The sequence below is a fragment of the Taudactylus pleione genome, unplaced genomic scaffold, assembly GCF_031769625.1.
Source record: "Taudactylus pleione unplaced genomic scaffold, aTauple2 ptg000502l, whole genome shotgun sequence".
Lineage (NCBI taxonomy): Eukaryota > Metazoa > Chordata > Amphibia > Anura > Myobatrachidae > Taudactylus > Taudactylus pleione.
This window is the reverse complement of record NW_028284904.1, coordinates 4,008,309-4,027,531: the sequence shown is the minus strand read 5'-3', so window position 1 is coordinate 4,027,531 and position 19,223 is coordinate 4,008,309. Positions and strand designations below refer to the sequence as shown.

General features: G+C 45.7%; 1 protein-coding gene across 5 annotated transcripts in view; it reads right to left on the bottom strand.

The window, feature by feature from the left end:
• Nucleotides 1-19,223, bottom strand: part of ARMH3 (armadillo like helical domain containing 3) — a 154,842-nt gene that overhangs the window by 12,328 nt on the left and 123,291 nt on the right. For all 5 annotated transcript variants that reach the window (XM_088449983.1, XM_088449982.1, XM_088449984.1 and 2 more), the window contains one exon: nt 3,705-3,783. In XM_088449983.1, coding sequence (XP_088306109.1) covers nt 3,705-3,783 — 79 coding nt within the window. The remainder of the gene's footprint in view (nt 1-3,704; nt 3,784-19,223) is intronic.

The window sequence follows — 19,223 nt, the reverse complement described above, 5'->3', positions numbered from 1 at the left end:
CGACGTTACTTCCTTGATTTGAAAGGAAGGAAATCATATAGTAGTGCTCCCATATAATGCCCCTGTAGTAGTGCCCCCAAAGTTATGCCCCCATACAATGCCCCTGTAGTAGTGCCCCCATATAGTGCCCCTGTAGTCGTGCCCCCATATAGTGCTCCTGTAGTAGTGCCCCTGTAGTAGTACCCCCCATATAATTCCCCTTTAGTAGTGCCCCCATATAGTGCCCCTGTAGTAGTGCCCCCATATAATGCCCCTGTAGTAGTACCCCCATATAATGCCCCTGTAGTAGTGCCCCCATATAATGCCCCTGTAGTGTCGCTTGTACAAAAAAAAAAACACTTACCTTAATCCCCGCTCCTGCATCCGCCGCCGCCGTCCTGTCCGCCCAGCTGCTCCTCGGAACTATGGGAGAGACGTCATGATGTCTCTCCCATAGTGCGCATGGAGAGAGCCGGAAGCTGGAGTTCAGAAGAGAACTTCAGCCTCCTCCTAACGCGGCGCTGTAGGGAAGGAGCCCCGCCCACTAGTTAATAACATCTCAGCGGGCGTCCGGCTTAGAGCCTCCCTGCGGCACAGCCGGGCATCCATATGAATCATTCTATATTATAGAATGATTCATATGCATGCCCGGCTGTCCATTACCCCCAGGAACTTAATTTTTACCCCATGTGGGGTTATTTACCCCTGTTCCCTGACCACTGGTTTCTAACATCTTCTATAGGTGCTAGTCTTCTCTATAGCACCACCTTGTGGCACTGTTCTTAAGTTGTAGAAATCTTTGAAGTGAGTGTGGTCCATTACCTGTCCTACACAACACGGCTACTGTGAGCCATCAAACAGTGTGTCTTTATGCAGCTAAATCATGGTATCAGAAGTTATTGTGCCCCCATAAATTGATGCTTATTGGAGATGCAGCATTTTAGGATAATAATAAATTCAGTGACACCGAGAAAAGGACAAGCATTGTGTGGATAATAGTTGGATTGAAGTAGACGCCCTCCCACTGTGATAAACTTTAATGCAGTTCTGAAGAAGGAGCCCATTATCATGGTAACTACTAATGATATTCCTCCCCCAGATGGGATAAAGATGAGTGGCAATCTAAGTAATCACTGGGTAGAACTTCAAAGCTCCGTTCAAAGATTTTTTATTTATCCGTCGGCCTTAATGGCAAACCAGATGAGGTGCGAGCAGCCTCGCTGAATTGGGTGATCGGCAACGAATGTTCTCATGTCTATGAGCATGAGCTGGTCTTTACAGAGGGGGGTGGTACAGCAATCTTACATGCGTTACAGACACATTTTACACCTAACAACAAGTGATTTCTGAAAAGTAATGAAAGGTGTATCCATTAATCATTTTGTCACTTGGCTGAAGGTGAGATTTATCAAACCTCGGAGAGGGCTAAAGTGGAGAAGTTGCTCATAGCAACCAGCTTCTTAAAGCAATTTATTAGCACAGGGCCTAATTCAGAGATTTTACGCAAATCTCCGATATCTGCAGCGCTGCGAATGGGCAGGAGCCGGGCTGCGTATGTGCCGCTCTGTTTCTGCGTGGTCACTCGCAGTGCCCCAAAGCCGCATCAGGATTGGACACGCTGCTGGCGTTTGGAGGGCAGTGACGGGGAGCTCTGCAGAAAATGGGGGCGTTCTGAAACTTTTGAACAGTAGTGTATACTGAGAACTTACATAAAATAATTAAGTATTTGAATTATGTTAAGAAATATGATATTATGAATGTGCTGACTTTGTCCTCTTAATAGAGAAGCAATGTGTCATGAGCATTGTAGGTTACACCTTTAAAGGTCGCAGAATTAACATTTTGTCTAAGGCACATTAATACTGAACTAGAATTATTCATAGTTTCACATTAGAGTGTTACACTGTAAGCCTGTACTCTAATCCATATGCCTTACTGCCGCCGGTCTGGGGCGAATAAATAAAGTCTGTAAGATGATAGACAAGGTCCAGGCTACTGAAAAAAAATGATAGAGATGTAGGTGGTTATGGCTGCATATTACACTTGTGTCTACAAAGTTCCATGGATGGCCCTGAGCATTATGGGGCTGATCTGATTTGGAGCAAAGCTAAAAAAAAAAAAAATCAAGTAACTTTAAATCTGGAACAAACCATGATGCAATGCAATAGGGTGCAGTTATTTATTTATTTTTGCATGCAGGGTAAATACTGGCTGCTTTTGCATGTAGCCCACAAATGCTGGGCAGCTTAATTTTTACACTGCAGTATAGATTGCAGTTTGGACACACCCCTCCCAAATCTAAATCTCTCTGCACATTTTACATCTGCCCCACCTGCAGTACAGGACAGTTTTACCAAGGTCAGCTCCTATATTTGAGAAATATTTGCTTAAATGTGTTTTACTGTATATTAATTTATGGATTGACCATAGCTCTAGATGACAAACATTAAAAGGAAATTTGCGGATCTGCAAAAATGCCATATTGTGATGCCACTTTTGGGCACATAACATCACTGCTGGACAGGTACGGCAAACAGCATTAAGGTGTAAGACCATGGCTCAAGTACTGTTGTGGCAAAGCAACAGCCTCCATTATAGATGCGTCCTCATACGTCCAGCCTCAATACACCACGCAGTGCGACCTGCCTGTCGTGAGTGAGCAGTCAGGTCCCGTGCAACTCTGATAACGCCAGGCATCTTCTTGTGCCAAAAAAATGCGTCTAAATTGCAATGTGATGCGATTAGGATGCGCCAGCAGACTGTGCTGATTAATGTGATTTGTGATACTTGTATATCTGTGTGAACCAGAGTCTGTATATGAAGCACAACAGAACTTGGAATGAAAAAAAGCTCCGGCAGCTACATTGTAGCATTTCGTATACAGACTCAGATACTCAGTCGCACACAGATATACGAATGTCGCATATTAAATTAATCAGCACAGTCTGCTGGTGCATCCTGGTCATATTACATTGAGACTCAGATACATTTTCGGCAAAAAAAGGACGCAAAAAGAAACACCTGGTGCTAGCGTAGTCTCTCGGGACCAGGCGCAGATATAGGGGCTTTTTAGCGTGAATGAAACAGATGTGTCCTTATACATCTTTGCTGTGATGAGCTTAATGTTACAGTATGCTGTAAAGGTCCATGCCGACTGCTCTGCATGTAGACAGAGCGAATGAGCCAAAGTATTTAACCTTCTTGAACATAATGAGAACTTTCATCCCAAACTAATAGGGCGCCCTATAGCCAAAATTAGACAAAATCCCAGGGTGGCGAGTACACTGCCAGTTACTATTGGCCTACACTCATCTAGATGAAATAATCATCTTGCCATTTGAGGTTTCTGAAATAAAAGCAAATCCTTACAGTTCAACATCCTGTAACAATACAAATAAAAGTAAAAACATGGCATCGCCCCTTTAAAGGCACGTTCCAATACGCAAAGGATTCCAGCGTAATAGCAACACAAGACTACGTTTTAAACATTTCATTCACATATGACTTGCAAATTGGGTTTTGCGAGCACGCTGGCGAACCAAAGCAGGACTTTTAAACAGACTCATCCCCGCTCAGGGAATGTGCTTTGATCTTTGTCAATAACTGCAGGGCTCGCCGCCAAGTACAACATCCACTAAAAGCATTACTAGAAATGACATTAAAATGTAACTAAAACAGAGAGAACAAAAAACACACTGACTTTTTTATTTTTTATTCTGGCTTACCTGTTCCTCTGATAACTGCGAAATGTGATTCACAGCCGCGTAGGACTCAATTTTAGGATTAAAGTGGTTTATAATGGCCCTGAAAGGGAAAGAAACAGCAATTTATATTAATACGCATGCCTATCTTCTCAGTGTGAGATTACAGCTTCTCTCTCCTATCTGCTGTTTTGATATTGGCAGGGAACTCAGCGATAAGTATGTACGGTAGCATGCCCCAGAGAGGGTTACAATCCCAGTTCAAAAAATAATTGGCCGTTTAGAGAGTGGAAATAGCAAAAGGTGCAGCAGTACGGCTTTAATCGGGACCGCAACGGTCATCAATTAAAGGTGTAATCTCGCTGGATGGCGAATCTACAAACTCAAAAGGCCAGCAAAGATATTCTCATGACACATTTCAAACTAAACCTGTGTCTCAAAGAAATTATTCACATATTTAAAATAAAACTGAAAATCATTTTAAAACAAAATGTATTTAAAGTATAAGGGCAAGAGGCTGGAGGCCAAATGAAGACGGAAGTGATGACATCAGAACTCAAGCTTCATCAACATATTATTTCCAATAGTTTATAATTGTATCATAATCACTTATGTATTAAAATGTGCTTAGTGTGAGGAAAAAGTAGCACGAGATGTGAATGAAACGCGTTCGGTCCTCTGGAGTTATTTATTTATTTATTGCTTTGTTACATCAAGAGGTAAACACCGTTTTACCCCTGCCAATGGGCTCGGGCCAAGACTTTTAATGGCACTAGGATACTTTTTGCTGGTTCCTGTTGCAAATTACATGGGAAAGGGAACTTTCAACCACATAATGGAATGAAAAAAAATGAAATATCAGAACCAAAACAATTTTGTTTAAAAAAAAAAAATAGAATCCGCTCATAAAAAATACCAAAAGTAACAAAATGAAGAGACCTTCATTAGCATAAAGATTTATTATATGCTAAGCTGATCATCGCTGCACCATCAAAGCTTGCACCAATCATATGGCAGGTGTAATTTCTCTGATGGACCGTGGCGCCCTGTGCCTGCGCTACCGCGTCACTCCTCTATCTAACCACTCCCTGTTACCTTCCCAGGAGCGCCAAATGAAATCCACAGCTCTTGCGTCCAAATTCGTTCTGCGTCTCCCGCCGTTAACCATCGGGACACTTGTACAAGGCGGCTCAGACGCATGCGCAGACTTAACTCTGCGCGCGGCATGGACACTACGGGCACCTCCGTGTCATGCCCCGGGTGAGCGATCTCTATAGAAATGTGAGAAATGAGTATTCTGCTCTCTTTAATTCTTCTCTCTTTATTTTTTTTCTTTGTTCTTCCTTGCGTTCAAAATAACTCCTGAATAGCCGCACAGCATGGGACAAAGTGCCTTTCACGGGCTGTAAGAGTCACCCTGTGCCTCCTTTGTATCCAAACAACCTGTCAGCAGCGGAGAATCAAAACATTTATTTTCAGGGTCGCCATGCGCCTCGTAAATCTCCCAAGGCAAAGCAATGCAGCGGTTTGGCAGGCTGATTAAAGACACTGCACTGCATCTTGATGAATGTTTTCATGATATACTGTCAAGTTTTAAAGCTGGCTGAGGGCTGATAGACAGAACAGCACAGAGTCTCTGTTATGGCCTTTGCCTGTAAACAGCGCCGTCTCAGTAAAACGCTGTGGATAGATGAGCTGGGTGGCGCGCACGCCCTCGTCTGACCATCGTGGCCAGCTGCTGTGGATAGAGCCACTAGTCAACAGGTGTAAATAATGATGGGACACATACAGAGATATCCTCTAACCCAGTGGTCTCCAATCTTAATTGGGGTGGGAGATAGTTGAGAAAAATGAGACGGCTTGAAGAGCCACATTTTGTTTTTGAAAGCTAAAATCTGACTAGTAACCACATTTATCAGAGAAAAACAACAATGCATTTATTAAAACAGTGATGAAGGGGTCTATTTACTAAGCTTTGTGGTCAGTGTGGAACTAGGTGCTGCTGGATGGTTTGTGCAGGCAGAACACAGTGGATGGCCAGGTCCCACACACCCAATCTGTACCTCTGATGCCTGTTGAAAGCTGCCAGCTGGGAGCAGAATGCTGCTGGATAGATTATGCAGGTGGGACAGTGGATGGCCTGGTCCCACACTAACAACAAACAAGTGCCCGGTCAGCGCTTCTCTTAACGCGGGCAGCCTGCTGATAGTGTCTGTCATCACCCGCCGCCTCGCCAAGTTACATGCACGTCCTATGCGCAGCTTGACGCAGTCAAGTTAGTGCTGTAAGGCGAGCTACCCCGCCGTGCTAGGGCCAGTCAGGCGAGCTACCCAGATTGTGGTCACGAGCCACCGGTAGCTCAAAAGTGACGGGTTGGTGACATCTTCTCCAACCTATCTTCAAATAGTGCCAAATATCCATGTTTGGGGCACCGCCGATTAGGCGAATAAGCCTCGTGTCCCACCAAAAAGTTTACACCAAACGTGGAACTTATTCACAACACGATTGCGACAAAAGTACAATGCGCGAGTACCCCGGACACTGCCAATGGCTTTGCATGTAGCAGTGACGCTTACATGAGAAAAAGGTAAAAGACCGAGGACCGATATGAGTGAGACGCGGCGTGCATCCCTCCCATACCATTGTGTGTAATCTGTGACTTCATATCAACTCCATTGTGACAAAACTACAAATCCTAGTACACTATACTATGATGCAGCTACTAAGCGGCACAGACGGATTAGGTAGGAAAGTCTGTAAATTGCTACCTGTGCTGGAGTTGTATCATAGGGCACAGAAAGGATGGGGCAATGAGCACATATCTGTAGCCTATGGGAATCTGCATCTGAGCATGTCACATTTTATGGCCTTTAAATGGAACCTGGTGCACCTCAATGCTGCATCATGAATAATGAGTGTCATATTGATATCAATTTCAAGTTTGAAACTTCAAAAAATATTAACTTGGGGCCGGATTCATACGGATCGCAACTGCAACAGCGAACACAGATCGGTTGATGCTGCGTACTGCGTATCCATCGCAACATTACAATTGCTCTGCAATCAGAAAGAAAGCCATGGCAGAGTGAGTGAGGGGAGGTCAGCGTTTGGGGGGGGGGTGACGGGGAAACGCAGGTGTACCTGTCCATTTAAACGCCGTTGCATGGGCGTGCATAAATTAGCCACTGCGACGACATACGCAGCCTGAGTACTCACTGCATGCGACGAGGTTAGCAATTTCTGAGTAAGGTCAGACCTGCTGTAACTGTGCGTGAGGGGCCGATGTTACTCCATGTTCCCGATGTATACGCAGGACTGCAAGGTATTACGGATGTGAGATAGCGATAGTGGGCGTCTCTATGCTGGCTGTGCGACGGCTTTCCGATTGCATTGATTAGCATAGTTTTGCAGCAGACCTCCGTGTGTAATCGCAGCTGCGATCGCAACGGCGATCTGTAGTGAATCAGCCCCTTAGTGTAGAGAATAAGATCATGTACTGACCATCGTATTCAAATGGAACTGTACTGCAAGTTAGTTTTGAAAAATAGGGACAACTCTGTAACAGCTGAGACCTGCCTATGAAAACCAGGCATCGTTGGCAACTAGGGATGGGGCATCAGGGTATGTAGGCTTCACCATAGGATGGCGCAATCTATCATAGCAGCTTTATACTTCTTGGCATTTACAGGGCCTTGTCTCTAAACAACAGTTCTTATCTCCAATCCTCAAGTACCCTCAGCAGCTCCTGTTTTCAGGATTTCTTTAATCATACACAGGCGAGTTCTTCTATTTAGCTGGGTGAACAATTATCCCACTTTCTTTCACAGAAAGAAATCCTGAAAACATGACCTCTTCATTGGAGTTGAGAACCACTGTTCTAAGGGGATCAAGGCTTCACATGCTATTTTGGCATTAACCTGTAAAACTTTGGCAGTAGCACAAGAACGAGATTATAAAGAACATTTACAGCGCAGTCAGGTTCTAATCCCAAATGGCATTTTCTTTTTTAAACTGCATAACATACTCCTTTCACACATACATCAAAATCCCAGGTTTGGACATGAACGTGCATCAACCCGGGTTTTTGCTATGTATGAACAGAGACGTCCGGGTCCATGACCCTGCTCTGTTCCAGGGTTTCTCCCAGGTGCAACCCGGGTAGCCTCTAGTGTGAACGCATCCAACCCAGGTTTTTAAGAAAACGTTCTCATTGGTTGTTCCGTGCACCAGCAGATGACATCAACTGCAGTCACCCGGACCACATGACTGGGGAGCAAATTAATTTGTGTATTATTTTATGTTTAACTTTATGTGAAAATGTTGTTTTTGTATAGACCAAAACTTTCTAGAGGCTATATTCATAATTATCTTATATTGTAATGTAAAAATATATTGGTTTTCAATAAAAAAAAACATTGTAAACAAACTTTGTGGCCTTTACTCTAAAAATGCAATTTTATATATTATGTCATTACTGTAAACAGAAAAAATAAAAAAAGGTCCCCTTTAAATCCACACCAAGTTCCAGGGCAGACCCGGGTTCAGTGTGAACATATCCGACACTGGAATTTCCCGGGTTTTGGTGTAGTGTGAATGGGGGTCTCAGACTAAAACCTGGGAATTTCCACGGGTGATAGGGGTATTATTGACCTACTGTATGTTAAAAGGTGACGAGACGGCAATATTAGGCTGAATACATTGGTTAGCAATCTAAATATCTTTATATACAAGCATAAATGTTGAGGGATTTCCTGCTTTTCCTTAGTGCTTCTGATAAGGCTGAAATCTGTCTTTTAATTTGCATAAAAGTTCCGCTTTAAATCCTATCCACTTTTTAAAAGGCAAAACCAACTTGCTTTTGCCATTTAAAGAATTACTGCTTTAAACCTAGTGGCTAAATGACTGACAGCTCGCGCTAAGGGCCTGATTCAGACCCGTTCGCACATAGCCTGCCGATGTTTGCAATCTGCGCATGCGTGCAAGACGCAGTGCGTGAACTACACCGTGCGATCAGGAAGCGTTCGCAGCCAGTACACAGGCGCACCGCAAGCATGAGTGACAGGACGTGCCGTTTGTGGGTGGTGAAATTGGTAACGGGGGTGTGGTGGTGCGAACACGGCATGTCTGTGCGTCTGAACGCCATTTCAGGGGAGTGCATAATGAAGACGCATAGTCAGCATACACGTCACGTGGCTGAAGCAGCACTCGCAGTGCTTGCGGTAGGGTATGGTCAGCCACAAGTGCTGCGTACGGGTCTGATCTTACTCGATGTTACTGATTGCTTAATACACTTCCTGGAGATGACGTGTGTTACTAAGGGAAAGTGGGCGTCTTGTGACAGGCTGGTGGGCGTCTAAATACACACCGCAATCGCACGGCAAGACGTAGTGGGCGTGCTAATGTCTTGCTAGCGATCGTGGAATTTGCATACTTTGGCTACGGACAGCTGCGTGCGAACGCAGCCTAGAGAACGGGTCTGAATCAGGCCCTAAGTGCCACTCGCAGGCTATTACATACACCCCCCCAACGTGTTCCTGACTTTACGTATGGCTTCCGGCTTTGCAGAATTATTCGGAGGCTCTAAACCGTTGACATTTTTACGCTCTCAAGACCTCAACAGAATACGTAAAGCTAAAATGAATGTCACAACAGACTGCTTTCTTTTTCTGCAGACAGACAATGACATAATAAATATCTTCATAATCAGGCAAATACAATTATGTGTATCATGAAGCAAAAACACACATTTGTTTTTGTTTTTTTCTTACGATACATTTCCTTTCTGCAACCAATGAATCAACAAAACAAAGAAACAAATGACTGCTCACAACACAGATTCATGACGTGACATTATTGTAATAAAAATCCAGGAAATAATGTTTGTGCGTTGAAAGGCGCCTCCGTTTCACAAAACCAACTGATCATTATGAAGGAAATGGCAGAAAGATGGGATAAAACTGGATTGAGACTTTTATAGCACTGGAAAAACTTGTGTCCTTATACTGTTACTGCAGCTATGTCTTCTCTGTGCGCCAGGTCCCGTGCGACTGTTTGTGCCTAGCATCTTTTTTTTTGCCTGAAAATGTATCTAAGTCGCTATTCCATGCAACCAAGACGCACCAGGAGACTGCGCTGATTCATTTGCTATGAGACACTTGTATATCTGTGCGAGTCTGTATCTGTATATGAAGTGCTAGGATGCAGCCGCCGCTTTGGGCTTTGTTTCCACACTCAGGACCTCATTCAGAGCCGCTCGCAATATGCGAGTGCTCGCTCTGAATGAGGGCGGCCGCTTCTAAGGTCTGAGCCGGCCTCCTGGCCACTCGCTAGGCTGTGGGTGACCACCCACAGCTTTAACGAGCGGCCAGGGTGATGGTCGCGATGGTCAAGACCATCGCGACCATCGGGGCTTGCGACGAGACCCTTGTGGTAGGGTCTCGTCTACCGCAAGTCCCAGTGAGCTTTCGGCTCTATTAGAGCCGGAAGCTCACCACTGACATCACGAGTGATGTCAGTGGGGCCGCCCCCAAACGGCAGGCATTCTGTCGGAAACGCCTCCGTTTGTGTAGCCACCCCCCGCCCCGCCTACAAAACGGGGCGAGCTGTCGATCACCATCGACAGCCGCCCCTTTTGTAGTGAGTCCCGGAGCAAGAGAATTTCTCTCTCTCTCCGGGGCTTGCGCACGCCCAGTGCGGCCGCTGCGCGTGCGCAGGGCCTCAACATCGACCAGCTTGCGAGCGCATAGGCGATTGCGAGTGGGTCCGAATGAGACCCTCAGTTGCACACAGATATTCAAGGACGCAATTTTAGGCAAAAAAAGACGCTCGGTACAAGCAGAGTCGCACAGGACCTGGCGGCTCACTCACGTCCGGCATCTTGCGTCGCACGGCGTATTGAGGCTAGGTGTCAGAGGACACATCTGTAGCATAAAGTTAGGAGGCCCCTCGTGTCCTGTACGCTGAGCTGCAGTGTACTGTAACCTTCAGATACCATTGTAGTTATGGGTTTCTAGTGAGAAATGGTTTTCATGTCATAGGTGCACAAAACTTGTTTTTAGTATCTTCGTAAATCTGTATTTATATAATGTACATAAGTTGCCACATACACCTATCCTCAAACGGGGCTATTTGGTGTGCCACGGACTTTGCGACTATGAGGGGTTTCCAATTAGCCACGATCGGTGAAAAACAGACAATTTTTGCAGATTATCCCCGTTTTTCGCCGATGTTTTTTTTTTACCCTTATCCTATTATTTCGGACGAAATAATAGGATATTTCTCCCGAAAACACATAAGGTCTGTGAGCTTATCACGGATCTTATGTGTTTTCGCCATTTCAGTGGTGAGAAAACGGCACCTTTCGTGGATTATTTTTTGGGACACATCAGGTGCTGAAAAAAAAATCCACAATAAGTGCCGGCGTCGGGATAGCCCAGTGGCGATCCATTAGCAGCGGTACTTTAGCGCTGCTAATTGGAAGCCGCAGTAAGCAGAGCCATGTATCTTGCTACACAATTTTTCCCAAAATAATGCATCTTATTTGCATCGCTAATGTAACAATCACAATGCACAGGCACTCTGACACTGGTGATATCGTGTATTCATCTGCTAACCTGGGTACAAAGGTAAACAAGCCAGAGGTCGGATACGGGTGAGCCTAGTAGACTATAGGCAGCTTTGTATGTGGCTATGATGCAAATAAGATGCTAAATTTGGGAAAAGTCACGCCATGCATCCTGTGCCTCATAGCCAGTCTTTAGCTTTGGGCATAGGGGGTGGATGTGTGACCTCTCCTGCTTTTCTCAATGCCCCACCAGTACCATATCCGTACCCATTAGGACAGTTCTGGGACCTCATTAAACCATCTAAGTGATAGCAGCGACGGGTGGCGTAATAAAAACACCAGCCCACTGTCTCCAGTAAACACACACAGGGCCTAATTCAGACCGCCTCGCGAGCGCTGGTCGATGGTGGCCCAGTACACACGCGCAAGCCCCGTAGTGAGTGAGAACTTCACTCGCTCCGGGGCTCGCAACAAAACGGGCCGGCTGTCGATGTTGATCGACAGCTCGCCCCGTGTTGTAGGCGGGTAGGGGGGGTGGCTACACAAACGGAGGCGTTCCCGAAGGAATGCCTGACGTTTGTGGGCGGCCCTACTGACATCACTCGTGATGTCAGTAGTGGACTTCCTGCTCTATTAGATCAGCAAGTCCACTCGGCATTGCGAGTACTGAGACCCTACCTTAGGGTCTCTTCGCAATGCCGATGGTTGCGATAATCGCAACCATCTCCAGGACGCTCGCACAAGCTGTGGGTGGGCACCCACAGCTTAGCGAGCGGGCAGGAGAAAAATAAATAAAAATCCTCGCCCTGATTCAGAGCGAGCGCTCGCAAACAGTGAGCGCCTCTGAATCAGGCCCACTGTTCTCTATTTAATGGAAAAACTACAGAACACAAAAACATACTGTATAAAGCTACAGTAATCCCATCTGCAGGTATTGGTGTTCCTGCAGATCCTTTGTTATGTCTAATAACCACGCAAATCCTCCTAATGCCCAGTATCTTATTCAGGTACAGTGAGCCAGGTGCTTATGTAATTGGGACCATGGTTTCACAATAGCTTCCTGGCCAGAACGTGCCCTATACAGAGAAAGAGACATTTAGGGAAGTAACCTGTGGCTCCAGCTGTAAAGTACGGTACTGGGACTTGTAGATCCACAACAGGTAGCGGGACACAGACGTTATACAAAGAAAACTATTTTTCCTTCACATTTATATCGTGGCTGGAAAAGTAAATAGTAAGCAGCCGGCATTTAATGGGTCTTCTCGGATGGCAGCCTTAACTTTTCAAACAAGGCGTGTTTTTAGCGTGACATTTAGCCTAAACGGATCACGGAACCAAACACATCACATAAATTGTACTACTCTATCTTGTTTTCCAATTTGCTCCATGATTTGTGCAGCTAAATACAATGTTGTCCCTTAGAGATCCACCAGCCTGAAATGGAAAAACTGAGAGCGAAAGCTCCATCAGGTACAAAGCCCTAGTATATATATCGCCTATTACCGAACACCGTGGCTGCAGGCAGTTCATTAGATGATGATAAATATACGGCTTTGCTTATTTACCAAGAATAATTTATAAGGATTTACCCAATCACACTGAACAAACGCCGTCACAAAGCAGAAATGGCTTTACTTTAGGCCATGTTTATAGAATTTCACCTCTGTGAAGGGTAAGTAACTGGCGTGATGGGATGGGGAATATATACAATGCCTTCTGCCGAATTATGGCATAACTAGGAATACAGAACTACACACCTCAAATACAGTACATCTATCAGTTTGGGAATCGGTATGGAATCCCGGCTGCTGCATAGCCAGCAGTTTGATTCCTGGCAGCGGCAGCCCGACAGATCAGCAGAGCCCGGCAACGGAAGCCCGACAGCGCTGGAAATCCCGATCGTCCCTAAGGTAAGTATAAACTAACCTAACCCCCTAACACTCCTTAGGGGTGCCTAACCCTAACCTCCCCAAGTGCCTAACCCCCTCCTTCCCCGCTGCCTAAACCTAAGTCCCCCGGGGGGGTGCCTAACCCTAAGTCCCCCGGGGGGGGTGCCTAACACTAACCCTCCCTTCCCCTAGCCTAACTCTAACCCTCCCGGGGGGTGCCTAACCCTAAGTCCCCCCCGGGTGCCCTAAACCTAACCCTGCCCCCCACCCCCCCCGCGGCTGTTCGCTCGTGGCGCCCGGCGTCGGGGAAATGACAGGCGTCTAGATATAGACCCCTGGCATTTCACCCTCGCCGGGATATGACAGTCGGGAAGCCGGCTGCCGGTATTAAGGCAGCCGGTTTCCCGATTGTATACCATCAATTTGTGATCAAAAAAATTCCATACAAATTTTAATTCTATAAAGACTTTAGACTATCTTTAAAGAGGACACTATGAAAATTGTTTATGACATGCTTTACAAAGTATGATAGGACGTAACTTGCAGCACGCGTGCCCCAATCACAGCAGCCCAGTGGTTTATAATCAGGATTTAGGCCATTAATGCAACGCTGGGATTCTTGTGTATACAATGTAACAAAGCACTGAATGTAGGATATTGGTGGTTCAGAGAGGAGCAATCAAGGTTAGCAAAGCAGAGACACCTAAGAGATCACAATCACAGACACACTGACGCTTAGCGGAATTCTTTCTCCTGGCACCAAAGATGGAATTAAGATTTAAAAAAAAATGAAAAGAAATCTTGATTATGAGGTTAATGCGCTTTTGTCTGCCAACGCCTGAAAGACGCATTAAAAATAGGAGGAAGGCTTTTTTTTTTCTCACCACTGCGAAATTACAGTGCAACATTTAACATTTTACAATGCAGTAGGACCTATTTTATTAACACATATTAAAAAACTGCAATTAAAATTCCAATTGATTTGGTAGAAGTGTAATGCATGATATAAATGAGTTTTAATGCATTACTACGTATTTTTCCAGCACACGTGTACAACATATTTGTCAGGGAGACTCAGAGCCTTAAGAATGTATTTCCGTACGCAGTGGATTTGCAAAAATATACAAATGACTCATTGCCGTCTTGTGCACTGAAACATCCGCCTTTGTCGCCTGCCATCGGCCGCTCACAATCAAAGGCGGGAACATCGGAAACTTCAGTCACACATAGAACTTCTGAGTGAACATATGTTGTCTCAGACAGTGCGGCTCTCACAAGACGCCGGGGCCTCTGCAGCGGAGAAAAAAATTCACAAAGGCTCTCACTAGGGTCCCCAGAAAACTGCGCCCACACACCTGCATTTTTTTTCTAACCACCCCCGATACCTCTCCCAATCATTGACTACCAGTCACTCACTTTGCGAATAAATCCTTTCTGCGACTGTCGTCACTAATCCATCACCGGCTATGACGCATGTGCAATGGCGAAAAATATTGTGCAAAACTGCGCCAGACACCGGCATTGCGTCCATCTCCGAATCAGGCAAACTGTGACATTACGGTGATCTCCCTGAAGAGTTTTTCCTCTGCGCATGCGTCTGAGAGGCACTGGGCATGCGTCCCGATGGTTACCGCCGGAAGACGCAAATCGAAAGTGCATGGGGATCCATGCAATTTCAATACGTGTTTCTGGTTGGTAACTGGAGGGTTGGCTAACAAGGGGGCGTGCGGTGGGTGTGTCAGTGACTGCGTCTAAAGACACAGGCAGCCGCGGTCCCTCAGACAATCTGCGCCTGCCAAAGGCAGAATCAATGTCCGGTAGCGCGACCGAAGGTCACCTGAAAGTGCGTCTTTGTACGCACATCGGCGGATTTGTGCCGCTGCCTGTCTCAATAGGACGTTCATTGGCCGCAGCATTAACATAAAGACGCAGTAGTGAAGTCGCAGGCGCTACTTCGTCCGCCTCTGACGCACTTTCTCTGTGGGTAAAACACGGTCATGATGTCATCACTCTCCGCTCTGCATGGGGAAAACACTGTGGAGAATAAGTAGGATGTGGACTACAAGAAAATGGCCACTGTCCTCCAGCACACTGATGGCTACATGAGCGTCTGTGCTACCAGGATGTGTGACAGATCACAGGTGATGTGTGATCAGGGGCTCATTTACATTTGGACAAGTCAACTTTATATGACACCTCTCAGACGGAGCTCTCTTCAGCGCCGTGCATATAGGTGATGCTTTCACTGTCTCCCTAATACGCTTTTTTAAAAGTAGGCAAGTACGGTACGGTGTACAAGAGCTGACCATTGTTTGTACAGAAATGCTTCTGACACCGCCATCATCCTGCATTCTGTGACTAAGATTTCACATTACCACTGAAAAACCAGCACCTTCCACTATCTATAGTTACTCTGTCAGTTTTCCTGCTTCATTCGTTCCCTTCCTCACACGTCACTGTCCTGATATACTCTGTGCTGCTGGGATCCTGCTCCTCCCATTATATAACGGTCTGTCTATGGCTTCCTGCTGCCTCCATTACATGTTACTGTCCCTGTCACATACAGCCCTGTCCTAGCTAACACATCACTCATCTCCTTATAATCTTTGCGCTGCTGGGGGACCCTGCTCCTTCCACTATATAACTCTCAGTCTGTGGCTTCCTGCTGCCTCCATTCCCATACTTGTCTATTCTCCCGGAATCGCTGGGAGGCTCCCCGAATATCAGGTGGTGCTCCCACGTATTCAAGTCTCCTGGTCCGGAGCTGCTGCTGCTGCCCACATCCACCCGGCACCACCTACTTCCAGAGTAAAGTGGGCAGTCCAGGTGGCCGATTATACAATTTGCGTTGAATTGCGTCGTTGTATCCATGCCCCCTAATTTTCAATGCTTGTAATCTTGACATTGTACCGTGAGACGGGGTCACAATGATGCGATTGCGCCATGTCCCCTGCACCGCCTATCTACGCGTACCATACGCCCTGCTGTGCCGGCCTGGCTGCTCACACCCAGAGGGGGCATCCATAAAGTCGGTAAATATGACATAAATATAAATACATAAATATCCCCTCCAGACCACACAAACAAAACCTGACTAGAATTAGAGCTCATCTCCTCAATCTCAACTCTCTTAAGTGTCCGGTCTCGGTCAGTCGTGAGGACGCCGGCTGGATGGAGCTGCTCTGCAATGCCGAATTCACGGCTGAATGGAGGGGGCCACACATGGAGAGCCGTCACACATATTCCCTACGGCGGCACACCGGCTCCGAGGTCCAGCGCACAGTGTGACAGTGCAGTATCGTGTGGGACCTGCTTGCGCTGTGACACAGTAGACCCACGAGCTAGTTATCCTGAGGCCCCCACAAAGCTTAATCCAGGCCTTGCTACTCTGCCTCTGTGTGCTGACATCACAAAGCTTAATCCAGGCCTTGCTACTCTGCCTCTGTGTGCTGACATCACAAAGCTTAATCCAGGCCTTGCTACTCTGCCTCTGTGTGCTGACATCACAAAGCTTAATCCAGGCCTTGCTACTCTGCCTCTGTGTGCTGACATCACAAAGCTTAATCCAGGCCTTGCTACTCTGCCTCTGTGTGCTGACATCACAAAGCTTAATCCAGGCCTTGCTACTCTGCCTCTGTGTGCTGACATCACAAAGCGCAGCACGTCCTGTGGTACACAATATGGGGGAGGGGAAGCCTTCAATATAGCTCGCCACCCCTTAAACTCCCAACTCTGGTCTATTCGATGACAAGCATTGGTCCTCGTTAGATGCGCACACATACTATATATATATATATATATATATATATATATATATATATATACACACACATACATATATATATATATATATATACATACACAGTACATATATGCATACAGTATATACATTATACATATATACACACACACATATATATGTATACTGCATATACAGATATACGCATATATACATACTGTGTGTGTGTGTGTATATATATATATATATATATATATATATATATATATATATATACACACACACACACACACACACACACACATACATACATACATACATACACACACACACACACAGGTTCTAGGTAATACACTGACCTCTGGTTATGCTTGTTGGTTATATTCACAGCCGGACACAACAGATACCACCCCTCCTGTGCAGCTCAGCCTCTGCGGGTTCCAGTTTTCTTCACTTTCTCACAATTTCAGTACCGCTGCCTGAGTCTGGCTGCCGTGCCATTGTGCCAACACAGTTGCCGAGGAATAAGGAGTGAATGGGTGGGACTTCAGAAGCCCTGCAGGCGGAGCTTTAGGGAACCCTGGGAATACAGCTTTGGACAACCTAAGGGGTAGGGCTTAGCGTAACTAGGGGTGAAGATTAACTATTGAGACTTATGGTGCATACACACGGTACGATCTGTACCACAAACGACTTGAAAGATATCTTTATCAGTGAAGTCATCCTGCCACATCTCTGAACAAGCAAAGTTGACAATATCGTCCAAGTTGGCCTGCATGCATGGACGATGATATCTTTATCGTCCATGTAGGGCGTATCGTTGGTCGTTCTCAGGTTGGTGACTGCAAAAAAAGTGACCAATATCGTTATCGCTCATGAAAGTCGTACCACGTGTACGCACCATTAGGACAGAGTTTCAGACGGCCTAGGGGCGGAGCATCAAGCAGGCCCGCGGGTAGGCAGGGCTTCGGTTACCCGGCAGGGAGGGGTCGAATGGGTAATAATTCTGGCGGCAGGTAGAATGAACGGAGCGTCAGAATGTTGTGGTGGTGACAGAAAATTTTATTTTTTCCTGTCAACACTGTGCACTGAACTGGTCCTGTGGGCCCCATTGTTAATCCAGCCCTGCTCACCAACACATCACTCATCTCCTGATATACTCTGTGCTGCTGGGGGACCCTGCTCCTTCCACTATATAACTCTCAGTCTGTGGCTGGTGCTGCCTCCTTTCCCCTCCTCACATTATGTCACTGTCCCTGTCACATGCAGCCTGAACTCACTTACACAAATCACTTTTTTTTTTGGTGGGAAGGAGAGGTATAATGAATCAACATACCTCCCTCAAAAAGGGACTTTCCTTCCGAATCTAATTAGTTGGGAGGCATGTTATGTGGAGATCCACTACATTGATACTAATAATCTCACAAAATCCTGAAACACAAGAGAATAGGATGAAGGTAGACGATCTACTCGTTATCAAACTAGAACCTTACATTACGCAGACTGTTGACAACAGCTTAAAAAAAACATACAAAAAAACCCCTCATTAAATAGGAATTGCACCCTGAATCCCATTTCAATTGCCAAAAACTTACAGTACAAGCATTACAATAAGATAGAAATGGAAACAGCTTTATGGGATAAGGGTAATCTCCTTACATTGGCAAGGAAGAATAATATACGGAAACACAAATGCATTAATAAGTTTGGCGCAGTAAAAAAAATGACAAGTGATAAGAAATCTGATATAACTTTGGTTTCGACTTCAGTAATGAGTTTTTCAAATGTATATACAGGCAGCGACGTCCACGTCATTTCACAAATGTTGTATTATGGTTGCCTCCCGGCTAATGAAAATAAATCCATCCCCTCATACAGTGTCAGCAGCCATTTTGTTCCCTCACGTCTCAGTGGCTGCACTGGGTACTGGTGCTGTACACTGGTTCACCCCCCACAGTTATGGTCTCCCTACTGGGAGACGAGCCAATGTTTACACTTTCCAAGATTCTTATTCCCACTGAAGGCCATGTTGTAGAGTCCAGACTAGAAGTTCTCTACAAAATACAAGTTCTGACTAAACATCCTATTAGAATATTGGATTCTACCAACAACACAAAAACACTCAATGGTGCTCTTCAATGTAAGCAGGGACAGGTCGTTTGACACACCTCTGGGGATGGATTGGGAGAGCAGCTATCTTTCAAAAGGGTAGCAAATAAAATCTATGTGCATGGGTGTAAGGGACTCGGGTTCACTTGCACCCAGGTCATAGAGTTGTCTACCAATACAAACTGGGGCACTACAGTGTGGCATTATATGTACTGGGGGCACTACAGTGTGGCATTATATGT